The following is a 17,818-nucleotide window of genomic DNA, read 5'->3' on the forward strand; positions in this document are numbered from 1 at the left end:
TTAATACTATTCAGATTCTAACATTTTAGTATCATTAAAAAAGTATTTAACCTGTATGTAATATGGCATTTGAAACTGTTGGAGAAATAACAAATCCGTTTGTACATGTTGAGCTGTTCTTATGGGTTTAAAAATTCGTCTCAAAAAATAAATTCCCTAGGCAGATGCAAGGCATTATGTCACGTTCATATGGACACACATCCCTAGGTCATACATGATATACTGGTGAAATGGAATATTTCCCGCTAGATGTATTCTTTCTCTTAGTAAAATTGAACTATTTATGTGAAAATAACTGTCCACAGTACACTCGTTGTAATATTAACATAACTAAATCAATGCTTTTTCCCCCTTGTTACATTTGTGATTTTCAAGGCAGCAAAGTCTAATACAATTCTCACACCTCATTTCCCTCTTAGGGAAAATAAAATTTTCTCAAGTTACAAGATATTTAAAGCGATGCAATTTACAGAAGCAGTAGGTAGAGTGTGGCTCTCGGTATTATTTACGTTTCTTTAGTAGTAACTTAAGTTAGCAACGTCTCTTTTTACGTCCAGTGTACTCTGAGTAACTCCTTACACGACAAAAGCCAGAAACAAAAATTGCCTCCCAAGGATTTGGGCTGGAGGTGAAACCTCAGGGATTTGTGTAGGAAGAGCGGCGCAGGGTCCCCGAGGGCTCTCGGCTCCCTCTCGTCACTACTCGGCTCGTCTCGGTTTCCTCTCGGTTCTTGCTCGGCTCTGTTCGGCCCCTCCTCCCACGGGGCGGGGGGTTGGGGAGACAGAGAGAGATAGAGACAGAGAGAGACAAGGAGAGCGGCGGCAAGTTCGGCGCATGCGTTCACGTCTGTGGCTGCTTTTAGGGCCGTGCTTTGCCGTGTATTTTCACTTCCTTCTCTTCAGAGCTGTATCCGGGTCGTTGCTTTCTCTATTGTCTCAGGCAAACGGCCTTGGACTTTGCGAATTCTGGGTCTTTTGTTGCATCTGGTGCAGGCTAATAAAGTTTTTCTTTCTTTTCTTTTATTTTTTTTCTAACAGTTTTGACGGAGGAAATTTACTGCCCGGGGCTGCTGGGGCCTGAGGGCGCCTCTGACAGGGGAGCTGTGGGAAGGGGCGCGAGCTGCAGGGGCCGGTTCGGCGAGGATTAGGGGGCGGGGTGGGGGGCGGGAGGGGACCGGGGCCGCTCTAGAGGCGCCCGGGTCCGGTCGCTGCACCGATTTTAAGTAGCATCTTTCGGATTTGTTGCCGCGGTATCAGTCCCGACCTCGGCGCTGCCTGGGCTCTCGAAGCCTCTCCCTAGGTCTCCTCCAAACGACCACCTCACGGATTCCTTAGTAAGTGTGTCGGAGGCCTCCGGCGGGAGAAAGGTGCATTTCAGCCCTTCTAGAAGTCAGGGCCTGTGGGAGCAGGGTGGGGGTGGCAGATTCCTGCGGGAAACTGGACCTTTTTTGGACCTTCCACGTACACGGGAATGAACAGGCTTCTTTTATTACCTGAGCTTTGCGGTTTCTTTGTATTGACTTACCATATCTAAGTGAGGGATTATGAACAAGTGGCAGAAACATAACAATGTGCAAGAGAGTCAGCTTCGCTTTTGGCCGGCCTGGGTTCGCCTTTGCCGTACCCCAGGCTGGAGCTGTAGGTGTTGCTGCCCAGCCCTCCCCAGCCCGCGTACCCACCGCGAGCTTCTTACACCATTTGCTGAGAACTGAATTAGACAAAGATTCCCTGCACGAGGTCATCTGTGTCTTCCCTCAGCATCACAGGTGTCTTCTGCCCTTGGTGTGATTATTAATGACGATGTAATGCTTTTCTCTTAACAGTGGATCGCAGCTCCAAGAGGAGGCAGGTGAAGCCTTTGGCAGCTTCTCTGCTAGAAGCTCTCGATTATGATAGTTCAGATGACAGTGATTTTAAAGTTGGAGATGCCTCAGGTAAATGTTTCCTTCTCTCTTCCCTTTTCTCAGCTTCCTGGAATTGGGCTTATTTTCAGAGCCTATTAAAAATCGGTTTTGATTTAAGTGCCAATTTAAAGTTAAAGCACATAAACTTCATTTATTTTGTCCATGTGATTTCCCTAAGGTTCTTTTACTAGAACCTACTGTTGCTTCTGTTTATGTTGATACTCAGATAATTAGCAGGCAGAAAAAAACTTACTCCATTGATTCGAAAGCATTTTCTCTATTCTTTACTCAAAAATGTATTTATGCTTATTTTATGGATAGAGGGAAAAAAAATCGAGAAGTATTGCGAAATCAATAAATACCCTGGGAGTATCGTGAGCCATATACAGCCCATGAGCAGGGTTCTTTTCAAATCACTTGACACCCTCTGAGGGGAGTTTTGCTGTTTGTCTGTTAGCTCCCTTACCAGAATAAAATTAGCCAGTGTGAAAGTTGTACTTCGTGGTAGGTGTTGGACCTTGTGGATTGGGCCTTCCAAACAGCTCTGAAGTATAAAGATACATGTTTGCTCATTATACTTTGTGATTCTAAAAACAGTAAACTTTTTAAAAAGGTCATATATTCACATACTAAATGGAAAACAGAAAAATATGGTTTTCCATGGTATCTTCTGTTTATTGTGCTTCATGTATATAGTTTTAATTGCAGGAATCTGAGAAATGCATACAAATTGTGTTTATTTTATGTGAAAAATACTAATACACATGAACAATAAAAAATATTTTAAATCTGTCCCCTTTTGTTGGAGATTTAAATAAGATGAGAAGTTAAAGCCTTTTCAATTTCATTCCTTTAGTACTTTTAATATATTCTTCCGGAGAGCTTTCTATACTTAGTCCTTTCTCTCTCCTTTCCTCTGGTTTTTCTTTTTTTTTTTTTCTCCTGCTAGGGATGGTAGGAGATGAAATTAGGTTGTGTTGTGTTTCTGATATTACTTTCAATAGCATCAGCAAGTAGAATTTACATTGTGATTTACTGAGAACATTTTATTTCCATAATCTCATTTAACTTTTATAATAACTTAATGAAGGAGATACTATTTTACAGAAAACAGGCCTGAATTCAAAGAACTTGCATGAGGTCACTTAGGCCATAATGGATATATTTTGACTCCAAAATTTAATAATCTTTTCACTGCTTTGATCCTAAAAGTAAATAGATGTGATTTTAAACTGAAGCTACCTGGATGTTATGACTAATTGAGGTCACTCCCAACAATCAAAAGTTAAGTTTATCTTGCCTTTTAATCTTTGCTTCTCAGCTACTTTCTTTCTCATTTAGTCAATTCACTGATGTTTGGTCCTTCCAAAGAAGGGGAAAAAAAGGGACGGGAGGTAAAATCCAAAACTATTTAAGTTCTCTTGGTGAGAACCTTGGTAGATAAGAATATTTGTGGTTAGAGTGTAGTTTTGGTCAAGGTTGTTAACTGTGACAACAGTCGTTGGGTCTCAGAAGTTATGAACACCAATTATGAAAAAACTCTAAAGCCAAATCTTTAAGTGTTCCATAATTGTTTCTGTGACAATAAATCCTCACTTGGTAGGTTTTTTTGTTTTATTAAGATGTAGTCATTTACAGGTATCACTATCACTTGTCTTTACAAAGGTTAAAACAATCTAATGATACAAACTATTTTCTCAAGATAATTTTTGGTATCAAGCTAAGTATAGATTCCTGATCTTGTAAATCTTAATTAGAGTTGATGGGAATTATCACTTATGTGTGAAAAATGGGAGGATGAGTTGTTAGGCTGATAATTTTTTTAAAAATCTCTTAAAAACACTAAAAATATATATACATTCTGTTCCCTCTTGTATCATACCTAGTCTGTTCTATTTGTAATTTACTTCTTTGGCCCCTGTGCAATTCTTATGCTATTGTAAAGGAGATTATAGTAGAAAATGATTTTGTTTAAAGTGGTTAATAGCAATTGAATCTTATTTTCCATTTTTGGTTAAGGTGCATTCGTGTCCCCCATAGCTGAGGTGGTGGCTTACTCTAGATTACTAGTGTTTCCTGTTTGTATCCTTTCTTTGCCTGAGGTAGTCGAACTCTTACAAGAAATAAGACATAGATTCTTCATTGGTTTTCAGTCATGTTAGAGTTGTGGGATCCCAATCCTATGTATGAGTAGATGAAACTGAGGTGGAGAAATAGCTTACCATCTGTCTGATCAAAGCTTTTAAAAGCAATGTCTAGAAATGACTTGTTGAATGAACTACTGACTCCCTTAGAACTTAATATTAAAATGATTAGATTGGTTGGCCTCCATTTTTATTAATGGGATTCTGTGCATCAATTTCTTTTGCTCTTCATTTTGAATTCAGAAATTCTGGCTAAAAAACTTCATATTTCTGTTTGGCTTTGAGAATATAGACAATTCTGAAAGATTATATTCAATACCTTTGCAGGTAAACATAATTTTATTCATGCAGTTCTCAGTGATAAAATACAAAAAGGTAAATATTGATCAAAAAATGACCTGCCAATAAGATTGGCAAGTGATGTTAATGGCCAAAAGTCCTTTAGAAAAGTACAAACTGAAAATAGATCATCTTTTGTTTTTTCTTTAATGTGAAATTAGAGCTGAATTTCTTTTTTTTAAATACTTTATTTTTAAGTAATCTATACATCCAACATGGGGCTCAAACTCATGACCCCAAGATCAAGAGTCACATTAGAGCTAAATTTCTCATTTTTGGTTGAGGGCAGTCAGTAAATAAATTGTAAAATTAATAAGTTTTAAAACATTAGAATTATGGTGGTAACCACCAGAAGAACCATATGTAGACATGTTAAACTGAACCACATAAAATTACCATTTTAGATTATTGGCAGTTTTATCATTTAACCTAGTTAGACTGGTTATATTTGAGACTTGATCCTAGGATTGGGGTTAGGAGAGATTACATTTAGTAATCTGATGTATAAGTGGAATGTTTTTGAAGATGAGTGCTTGTATTCCTTCTAAATAAAACAAAATAGCAGTGTTGTTTCCACTAACACACTGGCCAAGGTAGGATGATTAACTTTAGATCTTGGGCCATAGTTAGTTTAGTTAGGACAAATTGCCAGAAAATAATTTACCTGAAGGGTCAGGCTGCTACTTTGCTTTGGTAGTATTTTGCACTTAATCTAATTTAGGCTAATTGGTCAAGATATGTTTATTGATCTTTAGTTTTGTTTAAAAGCACTTTGCTGGATATTATGGTGATTTCACAAAGAAAAGTGATGATATTAGAATAATTAAATCAGTAAAATAACAATGCAAGGCATGATTGATTACTTGTGTAGTTTAAGTCAAGGAGATAGGACTACTTTATCTAGAACAATTCATTGAGGAGATGAGTTGAACTAGAAACTGAAGGAGAAGCAGCCTAGGTGAGGGAAACCTTAAATATTAGAAGTGTGGAGCCTGGAAAATGTCCAGGGGATTGGGGATCTGGATTGAGTAAAAGAATAAAAGAGATGTGCTTGGGAAAATGTAATGAGGTTAAATTGAGGCTTTATATTGCTGGACTAGGGTTTCTCAATCTTGGCACTATTAGCATTTTTGTTACATAACTCTTTGTAATGGAGGCTTGTCATGTTTATTGTAGGATGTTTAGCAGCATCTGTTTTCTACTTACTAAATGCCTGTAGTATCTCTTCTTCCTTCCACCGCCATCAGCACCCCTGTCTGTCATGGTGACTATTCATCCATTGCCTCTAGTCATTGCCAAATGTTCTCTGAGGGACAGAATTTAAATTGTTCTTACTTCAGAACCACTGGTCTAAATTTACCCAAAAAATGTTAAATGACACAGATAATGAATAGAAGAGGAGTTGTGTTGGTTGACTGGTTGACTTTTTAAGAAGGATGTACAGGATTAGTCAAAAATGGCCTCAAGGAGATAACTGAATAACCTGTAGACTGGTGATCTGTCTATTCTGTATTGTGTATATTTATAAATGCTAATCGCTATTGCATTAGATCAATGAAGGGAATAGTTAATTAAGGTTGATGAACAAAGATGATTCTTTACATGGCAAAGCTAAAATAAAACTGAGTCAAATCATACCAATTTTATTGTTTAATATTTATCATGGGGAGAACTTAAGCATTGAATATTGTGAAAGAATTCTTGAAAGTTGTTTTTTAAAATCTGTGTCTGTAAAAAATTGCTTAACTGTCAAATAGCTATTGTTTCGAGAGAGTTTGCTATATTGTGTATTTGAGAAAGGTTACTTTTTACTTAACTGAATAGAAAAGAGGGATTTCAATTTTAAAGCTTTCTTCCTAAAAAAAAAAAAATAAATTTATTGAAGAGTTAGAATTGCTTCTAATGCTAAGTATCTGACTTACGTGATGTATCTGACTTATTTCTCTAGTCTATTATTACCTTTAAAAAAAAAGATGTAAGAGTGATGGATTTGGAACTTGACAGAGTCATTGTTTGAATTTGTAATAATAGGAAATTTTTCTTTGCAGCCTACAAAAATATAATTATAGACAAAGACTCTGATTTTCTCATTGTTATTTTTGTCAAGCTATGTTTGTAACTAAATATTGTTTATCTCCATCCCTCAAGTGCATATGTACCAAAAAGAAGTGATGACTAATCAGATGTGAAGAAGTTATTTTTCAGAAATCAAAGAAAGATAAAATTTGATATAATCCTGATGCCTGCAGTTGGAGTATGAATAATGTATTGTATTTGGAGAATGAAGGGTTGGGTAAGCTACTAGGTTTCGGATTTGTGGAAAAATTTCAGATTCATCTAATAATATGTTAACATATGTAAAGCATTTAAATCTTTTTTCAAATTGCTTTCTATTCAGACATGATTATAAAACAAAAACAGAATCAAAGAGTATCAATTTCCCTATACATTTAAAAATAAATGATTGGCATTGACAACAACAACAGCCAAGACAAAATCATAAAAATTTTTAACATTTTGTAGAATTTACCAAGCAATAGCAAAGTTGGATTGGTCTCAGCTTTTTTTTTTTTAATTTTTTAATGTTTATTTATTTATAAACATTATTTTTAATATTTATTTGTCTACCAGAGGTAGACAGAGTGAGAGCAGGGGAGGGGCAGAGAGAGAGGAAGACACAGAATCTGAAGCAAGCTCCAGGCTCTGAGCTGTCAGTGCGGAGCCCAACGTGGGGCTTGAACTCATGAAGGGTGAGATCCTGACCTGAGCTGAAGTCAGATGCTTAACCGACTGAGCCAACCAGCTGCCCCTAGATTGGCCTCAGTTTTGATTAGGTACCCACGTTTGTGCCCCAGTTAATCTTACTTTTGTTATCTGTTGTTGTTTTTATTGGTAAAAATTATTAGGAATGCTTTTTAGGTATTTCTAAAAAGTATCTCTGTTAATGGGGGCCATCTCTCTTAATTATGGCATTGCTTGCAAGATGTTCCAATTTTCTGTAGTCAGTATGCACAAAGACTCTTTTTTGACTTAGAAGTGTTTAGTTAATTCTGCTTATTATTTATTAGATCCTTATTTAAAAATATCTAGAAATTATTTTACCATAAGTAGTGTTTCATGGTAGGTTGGGTTTAATTATGAGTGGTGTTAAAAAAAAAATCACAATTTTCTTAACAATTTGCAGAACTGCTGGACTGAAAACAAGTTACCTAGTTGTGGGTGACATTCTTTATTTTTGAAATTCAGGAAGCTCACAAATCCAAAAATGTTTCTTAAGTTTGGTACACACTTGTTTCATGCTAAAACCTAATTGGAACTGATAGTTTATTTGTAGTGTTGCCTTATCGTACTTATCATACTTTTTAATGCAGATACGTGTTTCATTATAGGATAGTGCCACAGACCTCACTGGATATTTTAGTGTAATATATTGTGTATACACCATGTTACCCTTCTAAAATCTGAAAAAAATCAAAATTTTGAAAGACATCTGGCTCCAAAAGTTTCACCTAAGGGATTGTTGACCTACATGGTACTGCCATTGTGTTCTATGTAAGATTATTTAGAGAGGTTCCTCCCCCCACCTGCAACAGTTTTGAATAAGTCTTGGGTTCCTGCATGGTCATCTTGAGATTGACAATTATTTTGTAGGGTCAGCCAGTATCTATTGTATGTTAGTCTTTATTTTTTATGTGATTTAACTTGCAGGATTTTTTTAATCAATCATTTGTAAAGTATTCCTAGGATATTTTAGATACTTGATACTAATTACAACTTTCTTTCTTTTAATGCCCAGTTAATTATAGTGGCTAAGGCTGGTTAACAGAAATTAAAATGGTGTGGAAACATAGACTTTTTTCCACCATTTTTATTACCCTTTTCTTGGTTATATGCTCAAAAAATTTATCACTCTACAGATTTTACTGATGGTATTGACCACGACCTGATTATGACTGGTTGTTTCTTATTTCTTCCTGTTCCTTTCCTTTTTTCTCCTTTCCTTTATTTTAGATTTTTATTAATTTGATTAGGTATAAAGAGGATTTGAAGGTTACTGGGTAGTGTTGGTCTAAGACAGCCTGGCCTGCCCTCATCAGGAGTGGAAGAAACTTGCCAGAAAGCTTGAAGTCCTGCATGAATTCTTTAATATTCTCAGCCTATCTTTCTAGTGACTACTGTGGTTGCTCATTTCCAAGATAGATTCTCTTTTTAAAAAATTATTAATTTCTTTCATTCTGGGGCTATTGTAGTTACTGCCTAGAATTTTTGAAAGTTTAGGTGGCTCTTACTGATAGGAAAGGTATCCTAATAAGCAGAAAAATTGATAACAGCTCTTGCAACTTCTATTAACTGTGCTAGTGCTATTGTCTCTTTTCACCTGTGAACTTGGTACTCATAAAATTGATTGATATGTTAGGGATGTTGACTATCATAAATACCTGTGCTCATTTTTGCTGGGTAAAGAGTGAAAGAAATGAAACCAAGTTTTTTGGGCCAGATTTTTCTTGTTCTGAATGTGACTCAACACTTGTAGGTTCATACAGTTTATGAAAGGAAGATGGAAGAGAAGAAGAATTTGATCTGTATTATATAATTAAGTTAAAATTAAGTGCCCAATTTAAAAAGAAACACCTTTACTTTTAGGGGAAAAAAACTGTTTCTAGGGTACCAAATATAGCATGAGCTATATGACACAAAATAGTGCTCTGCTTTTTAAAGCATGTTTTAATTTAGAGTTACATATATTCATCTTCATTAGTGCTATATTGAATTAAAACCATTATACCAACTTCATTGATTTATTTAATCAGGTTGGGAATGTCTACCATTCTTTGACTTAACTTTGTTTATATTGTTTTGCAAGTTGCTCACAAATTTTGGTGGTTTCATTTGTGTCAGCGTTGTGTGTGTGTGTGTGTATGTATATACATATGTGTGGTTTTTTTTTCTCATATTTTCAACAGATTCTGAAGGGAGTGGTAATGGAAGTGAAGATCCTTCAAAGGACAGTGGAGAAGGTTCCTGTAGTGATTCTGAAGAAAATATTTTAGAAGAAGAACTGAATGAAGATATTAAAGTAAAAGAAGAACAACTTAAAAATTCTGCAGAGGAAGAAATACTGTCCTCAGAAAAACAGTTAATTAAAATGGAAAAGAAGGAGGAAGAAGAGAATGGAGAAAGACCTAGAAAGAAAAAGGAGAAAGAGAAAGACAAGGAAAAAGAGAAGGAGAAAGAAAAAGAGAAAGAGAAGGAAAGAGAGGAGAAAGAAAAAGCGACAGTATCTGATAATGTGGCTGCTTCTGCTGCTTCTACCACACCAGCCACAAGTCCTCCTGCTGTTAACACATCTCCATCAGTCCCCACTACAACAACCACTACAGAGGAACAAGTCAGTGAGCCAAAAAAGTGGAACCTTCGTCGAAATCGACCACTTTTGGATTTTGTATCCATGGAAGAGCTGAATGATATGGATGACTATGACAGTGAAGATGACAATGATTGGCGACCTACTGTAGTAAAGAGAAAGGGAAGATCTGCATCTCAGAAAGAAGGAAGTGATGGAGACAATGAGGATGATGAAGATGAGGGAAGTGGAAGTGATGAGGATGAGAATGATGAAGGCAATGATGAAGATCACAGCAGCCCTGCCAGTGAAGGGGGTTGCAAGAAGAAGAAGAGTAAAGTTCTTAGCAGAAACAGTGCTGATGATGAGGAACTGACCAATGATAGCCTGACACTATCTCAAAGCAAGAGTAATGAGGTAGATCAACCCAATTTTTATGATATCTGTCTGTCTGGGGAAAAGGGAATTCTTCTCTAAACCATTCTGCTCGTTATATTAAGTAGCTTCCTTGAAATCCTATTTATAGACAGCTGTGGGAGTGAATGAGCACCTTAACTGTAACATTTATTCATTTGGTCAGCCAGCCTTTATTGAGTATCTACTATTTGTCACCGTCCTCAAGGAGCTCACAATCACCGTCCTCAAGGAGCTTGCAGTCTATATAGATAGAGAAATATTTTTATACCCATAGACTAGGGAAATGGTAGTTTTCCTTTCCCCTTTCTATTCTCTCATCCCATTGTTCATAGGACTGCTGAACGGTGCTCAGTGAATTATGGAAACAAAGGTCACCTTTATTTCAACTTAGTTATATCCTGTATCCACATGAAAATTTAGACTTCTAGAATACTCTAGAGTAGGACAACAAACAGCTTAATGATTGCCTCAGACTTTTAGAGACTCACTTTAAGGTTACTTCCTTTACCAGTTGTAACACTCATCATCTGAATAGTCACCAAGTCTTTGCTTTAGATGTAGGGGAGTATATGTATACGTATATTTAGTGAATAAGTTCTGTCTGCAAAGAAATGAAAAAGAAAAATCAAACATTCCTGTCATAAAACAAACATTTCTGTTATAAAACTACAGTAATGACTCCTTCCACTTGAAGTTCTACTACCGAAAGTTAGGTTTATCCATTGGGCCCAAGATGCAACATTCAAGACTCTTCAGTCAAACACATCTATGTCTCTTTGTCTGTGTGTTTATGTATATGTTTTTCTTCAAAAGAAAGATTGAGTTGTCGTCTTACATGTAGATGTACCTGTTACATCAACATGTAGAACTATAATTAAGTCTGTCATTTCTGTTAATGTGTTTATTGTCATGAAAATTCACTTCTTTAGCAAGCACTTTTTTTTTTCTTCATATCATTGAAATAGGGTAAACTGGTAGGGAGAATTTCCTTGTATACTTTATTCTTTTACATTACTTCTACTTAAAAGTTTTTCATAGCAGTGATTACCTATTTTAAGTAAGTTTCATTTAAAAACTTGGTAATTTTTCTTACCAGAATACTAAGTAACAGGCTCTGAGTGGGTTATATGCTGGTAGTGATGAAATAGTTTATATTTTAAATTATAAACATTGGCAAACTTCTAGGTTATCCACTTTCATGTGAAGAATGTTGCCTGCCTCCAGTGCTATCCTAATTCTTATATTTAGGTAATGGCAAATTGTCATTTGGAATATGATATTTACAATGCTATAGCACAAACAGTTCCATATTCCCAGTGCCAATTTAGGGAAATAGAAATATGGAAAATTCAGTTGTTCAGATTTGATTTAGGCTTTATCCAGTGTATTTTTTGATTTGATTTGATTTAGGCTTTACCCAGTTTATTTTATAATATTTAGTACTCAGTCTCTCTCAAGTTAGTAAGTTTACCTTTGGCAGCATCACTTTCTTACTTCATTTTTATTAGTCTGACGTTGACAAAAGTAGGCTGGCTCACGACAGAGGCAGAGTTAGATTTATGGTAAGGTGTGGAAAATACCAACACATGTTTAGAAATTTGCCACATAGAATGTATACATTTTCTACTTGTTAATAATCTGCAATACATAACATATTGCTTAAGAGGTTGTAGACTGTCCTTTATGGTACATTGGAAGGCCACATGTGCTATTTTAGTTTTTTTTTTTTCCTACCAGAAGAGACTTTAAATAATGGGACTTTATATATTTAGATTAAGCCCCAAAGAAATGAGATTCCAGAGTGTTTCTTGGAAATGTGCCTCAATAAAATTGTCAAGAAGTTGCTTATAGTAGCTAAATTAATTTCTCTTGTGTTAATTTATGTTAATTTTCCTTTTGCTCTACCCCCTGCAGAGATGTAGAAGAACTGATAGAAAGTTAGTTTTCCCTTGATAATATTCTACCTGAAAGCTTGGTGACTATTTTTCCCCAAGACTCTTCAGTAATTTTTGATAATTCTATTTCTATTTAAATGTTACTCAAGTTAGATAAAAAAAAAAATTAATAAAAACTAATCAATGGAGATTATTATTTTATATTTCTGAATTTCATGTTTATGTGCTCTTGATTTTGTAAAAATGACTAAAGGTATTTCTTATTGCCTATGGCCATTGTTTGTATCTTAATCTTCCTGGTTATTTTAGGTAGTGATACCTTGGCAAGTATCTATTAGTTAATACATATATATTTGATTATATTCAGAAGTTTAATTTTTCTCTGCTTTTAAGTATTCAAATATTGCTTTGTAGTAGAGATATATTTAGTTTATAAGCAGCAAACTTTCTTAGCTACTATGTTAAGTACTTTTGTAGGGAATTGATGTTGGACATCCTGTAAATGATGCCCAGAAACTTTAATAATTTTAAAGTTTTTTTTAGGGGAATTTGATTGGGGGGGGGGCTGGGGACCTTTTATAACTACAGACTCTTCTTTTTAATGTTTATTTATTTATTTTGAGAGAGTGTGAGCAGGGAGGGGCAGAGAGAGAGGGAGAGTGAGAATCCTGAGCAGACTCTGCACTCTCGGCTCAGAGCCTGACCTGGGGCTTGATCTCATGAAACATGAGATCACGACTGAGCTGAAACCAAAGAGTCGGGTGCTTAACCGACTGAGTCACCCCTGTGCCCCTTACTATTGACTCTAAAAGCCTTAACATGCCTTTGCCATAGGCCTTGAAATACTCTAGAACAGTGGTTTTCAAACTGTTTTTTGTCTCAGAACCTCTTTATGCTCTTAGAAAATCATTGAGGACCCCAATGTAGGTTATATATTTTGTTATTTACCATTTCAAATTAAAACTCAGAAATTTCAAAAAATAAGACATGCAGAAGCACACCAGTTGTCAGATTGATGACCCTATCCCATGTTATGTAGTTCTGGAAGACTGCATTATATAACCATGAGAGAAAGTGAAAAAGGCACATAACTTTAGTATTGTTATGAAAATAACCTTTCTCTTCTGGACCCTATGAAACAGAATCCCACAGACCACACTTTGAGAACTAACGTTTTACACCTGGGCATTTGGTAAACCTGCAATTTTACATATGGTCACTTGCCTTTGCCTGTAACATTATGACATTTTTGAACTTAGCGTGGTTTAAATAATCCCCTTGGACTATGGTTATATGTCTTCTTCAGACCTTTATCTTGATGCTTTTGAGATTAATTTATATTATGTTGCTTTTTGGTTTTCTGAAGTAAATCTTGGTGATGGGTGTGTAGCATTTTCAGAGAATGGTTCCCATTTTTAGGACTTTGAAGTGAGAGCTTTGGTTGAGAATTAATATTTGATAGAAAATCATATCATATATCAATAGAAATTTTCAGGTGAAAGTTTTTTGGTTTCTTTTTATAAAATACTCTTATGTTAAATGGATTAGATTAGATGTTAAATGGATGTGAAGAAATGGCAATTGTCATCTGACTTTGGTAATTAAAAATTTTGCCAAAATTTATAAAGAGCTCCTTCTATTTGGGGCTTCTGACTTATTAAATATTAAGTGCCTTTTTACACATTTCAATATAAAGCAAACTGCTTTAAAACCTAAAAAGACAGTTTGTAATATTGTAGTTTATTTGAGATTCTTGAGGATTTAACTTCCTTAAAAAACTTAGGGGAAGACCTATTGCTCAAACTCTTTGGTATACTATTTTTTTTCTCATCTTGAGAACAAGTGGATTCTTTTAATTCTAGTTTTACATGAAGTGTGCTGGAATTCCCTTAAAAAAATTTTTTTTAACATTTATTTATTTTTGAAAGACAGAGACAGAGCACAAGCAGGGGAGGGGCAGAGAGAGAGGGAGACACAGAATCTGAAGCAGGCTCCAGGCTCTGAGCCATCAGCACAGAGCCTGATGCGGCACTCAAACCCACACACCGTGAGATCATGACCTGAGCCAAAGTCGGATGCTTAACTGACTGAGCCACCCAGGTGCCCCTGGAATTCCCTTATATTAAACACATAAAACTTAGATAGAATTTATCTTGTATATATTATTTATAAGCATCTATGTGGAATACATATATAAATGAACACTAAACATATTTTAGAACCCATTGAGAACATTGGGCAGTATTACCATTTTAGGTGTAAATTTTAAATCCCAAGGGTAAATGAAATAATTTACTATAAATAGTCATTGAATTATTACTACAGTGCCCCATTCTTAATTACCATTAGATTCCATTATTCTATAATATTAAAGTTATATCCTAGGTGATACTCTTGTGCCATTCCAAACCTACTTTCCCAATTACTATTTTTATGTAAAAATCATATTTTCAAAAGATATATATTTTGGTAAAAACTTTAGCCTAACTATCTTGTCCAGAAACTTGAAAAATGATACACATCTTCAGAAGTATGCCAATAAAAATTGATACTAAATTTGCTTTTTATTTGATCACAAGTGTTCTCAACCCATGTTTGATGTATCAACGACAACGTGGAGCATAATATTTGAAGAGAATGTGTTGCTTAGATTTTCCCACTGAAGCGTTATCTGTCAATCATTTGGTAGGGCTCCAGTTCCCCTTCATTACTCTTGTCTTTGCAATACATTTCTGGTAAGAGTCTCAAATGATGGGGATCAGGGGGCCAGAAATAACCAGTTAATTTTGATTTCTCTGCCTCTAAATGATAATATGTGTGGAGAGAATTTGGTATAGATACACAATTGCAACATTCACTGTTTTTTTTTTTTTTTTTTTTTTTTTTTTCTGAGCAAAATGGAAAAATAGGAAAATAATGGAATTAGAGCTACCTATTAGTGCTAATTTACTTGTTTCCCACATGGGTAAACCTTTTTTCAAGGACTCATTAGTTGTTGTAATTCCACCAGAGAAGTATTGCCAGTACCAATACTGTCAATCATCAAACTCTGGTTTCTGGTTATTGTCTAGATCTTTTTCTAGTCTATGATTTTTTTTTAACCTAGATGTGGTATTTTGGGGAAAAAGTCTTTTTTGGACACCATAGGAAAATATTTAAAGTAGCAGTGCTCACTGAGGCTTACAGCATTTTGGGGGATTCCAAGGAAGATTCCTCAGTATAATAAATGGTCAGCTCATATTCCTCTTCTTGAACCACCTGTAAGAAATAGGAAAGGAGAATGAGAATGAACACTTATTGAGTACCTCATATGTCTTGGGAACATTGTTACCATACAGTTATCTTGCTAATTTTCACAACAATTTCATCAGGTAGGTATTATTTTTGTGATAACACTTTACAGATAAGAAAACTACAGCTTCGACGTTCAACAGTTATTAAGTAGGAACTGAGAATGAAAGCCAAGAACATTGGGCTTTAAGTCAAATGCTGTTACATTGGAAGCGTGGCTGATGGAGCGAGAATCTGGGTAGATTTTTGTTTTGTTCAATGTACCAAACTACTATAAAACGTGAGTTTTCTTTTTAGGAAGTATTTCCTACTCATGTCCAAAGCCCTCAAACTGCTTTGGCTTTGTAACAAGGAGGAACAAAATACACAGTTTTCTTAAGTTTGTTTATTTATTTATTTTGAGACAAAGAGAGAGAGGGAAAGAGAGTGAGCTTGAGTAGGGGGCAGAGGCAGCGAGCAAGGAGATAGAGCATCCCAAGCAGAGATGTGGGGTTTGAACTCATGAAACCATGAGGTCGTGACCTGAGCAGAAACCAGGAGTTGGATGCTCAATCAACAAGTGCCCCCAATTTTAAAGTAGTAAGATTCTTAAGAGAAGTGACACTGCCTCCTTGTTGACTTTTCCTTCATTTCTGATTTGTTTTACAGATCAGTTGCAATTTAGATGTATAACACAAAATTGAAAAAAAATGTTATTGATTGTGACATTGAAGTATCATACAAATGTCATTTAAAATTGCTATGAAATGATGACTGTAAATGTTATCTGTGGTTATTGGTTTAAATGAATATGAAAAAACATGGTTAGGTTTTTAAAATACGTAGACTCAAGTGCTGTCTTATACAATGCCCAATCTGGTGATATATGATAAGAATCATTGTCTTGTTAACCATTTAAAGTTTAAATCTGTAATGCAGTTTAAATTAGACAGGTAAACTCTTCTTTTTTAATTTTATCTTTATATTTATTATGTCTTCCTCCTTTTATATTATAATTAGCTCCATATCTTTATTAGTTTACACTAGATCTTTCTTGACACTAACCTACTAGAGTACTCTCACTCTTTAGCAACTAGACAATCTGGATCCTTTTTAGATAGTTTTCTGTCTCTGTATACACAGATATGTCTATGCAGGCTCTCTTGGATCTGTCATCCAGTAATTTGATGACCCTGGAACTTCTGAATTCCTCAGCAGTTAAGGAGTGTAGAGTCTGTAACTATGCCATCACATACATATTTGCTTATGTGTTATCTTGAATTGATTTTTTTTCCTGTTTAACATATGTGTGTCTTGTCTCCCTTAAGGTAAGAGTATAAGCTTCCAAAGTATAGGAACCCTGTGTTATACTTTTTAAACCCATTGTACGGTTAATAATTACATGTGAGTTAATTTTTCCTTTCTCCTAGTTTAAGGGGTCAGACTATAATCTGGAATGGCAAAGCAGATGAAGAGTTGCATGCTTGCTTTTTCATTTCTTAAAGGAGAGAGAATATGGGACTTGTAGAGAAAATGAAAAATTACAGGGTGCTTTGAGGATCATTTGACAAAGAAATGGGTTTTCAAGTGTAATATGCTTTGAAATTACTAAAAGAATGGAGAATGCAGCATAATTTTAGAAATCCATAAAATAACTTTAAGTGGGAATTTTATTTATTGAAATTATCTTTTAATTTAAACATGTGATTTTTCTGATATATTTTAATATTAGGACTCGCTGATTCTTGAGAAGAGTCAAAACTGGAGTTCTCAAAAAATGGACCACATTCTGATTTGCTGTGTTTGTCTTGGAGATAATAGCGAGGATGCTGATGAAATAATTCAGTGTGACAATTGTGGCATTACGGTCCATGAAGGTAATTTTGTTTTGTTTTGTCTCCTTGTTGAAACAGCTAATTGACACTGAATTTAAATGAGTAAAATCAGGTCTTTTGCATTTGTACTGTTCTAAAGTTCTTCTACAGTCTTTCATGGTGTTTCAATTGAAGCGACATCTGAAATCCTCAATGTATGAGGGTGTTATTTTTCAGATTATGTTAATTTAAAAATGTGTTTTTAAATGATTGAAATAGAAATATTATATGGAAATCATAACATTTATTTGAAGGTCAGTGTTACAATATTTTCATTCATGGCATTTATTTCTAGTTTTTACATGAAATTTAGATACAGAAAAAAAGTCTGTTTAAATACAGGAAAAAGTCTAGTATGTTAGTCTGGGAGAATGTTATTTAACGTTCTGGGACGCCTGGGTGGCTCAGTTGGTTGAGCGGCCGACTTCAGCTCAGGTCACGATCTCTAGGTTTGTGAGTTCGAGCCCCGCGTCGGGCTCTGTGCTGACGGCTCAGAGCCTGGAGCCTGTTTCCGATTCTGTGTCTCCCTCTCTCTGACCCTACCCCGTTCATGATCTGTCTCTCTCTGTCTCAAAAATAAATAAACATTAAAAAAAATTTTTTTTTTTTTATTTTTTTTTTTTAACATTTAT

The 17,818-nt window shown here is 35.2% G+C and overlaps 1 protein-coding gene across 9 annotated transcripts in view; it reads left to right on the forward strand.

The window, feature by feature from the left end:
• The first annotated feature begins 774 nt into the window (after positions 1–774).
• PHF14 (PHD finger protein 14) overlaps positions 775–17,818 on the forward strand; it is a 209,819-nt gene continuing 192,775 nt past the window's right edge. For all 9 annotated transcript variants that reach the window (XM_045494924.1, XM_045494920.1, XM_045494926.1 and 6 more), the window contains exons 1-4: positions 775–1,333; positions 1,823–1,933; positions 9,351–10,147; positions 17,045–17,189. In XM_045494924.1, coding sequence (XP_045350880.1) covers position 1,333; positions 1,823–1,933; positions 9,351–10,147; positions 17,045–17,189 — 1,054 coding nt within the window. In that variant the 5' untranslated portion in view covers positions 775–1,332. The remainder of the gene's footprint in view (positions 1,334–1,822; positions 1,934–9,350; positions 10,148–17,044; positions 17,190–17,818) is intronic.

The sequence above is a fragment of the Leopardus geoffroyi genome, chromosome A2 (genome assembly GCF_018350155.1).
Source record: "Leopardus geoffroyi isolate Oge1 chromosome A2, O.geoffroyi_Oge1_pat1.0, whole genome shotgun sequence".
Classification (NCBI taxonomy): Eukaryota; Metazoa; Chordata; class Mammalia; order Carnivora; family Felidae; genus Leopardus; species Leopardus geoffroyi.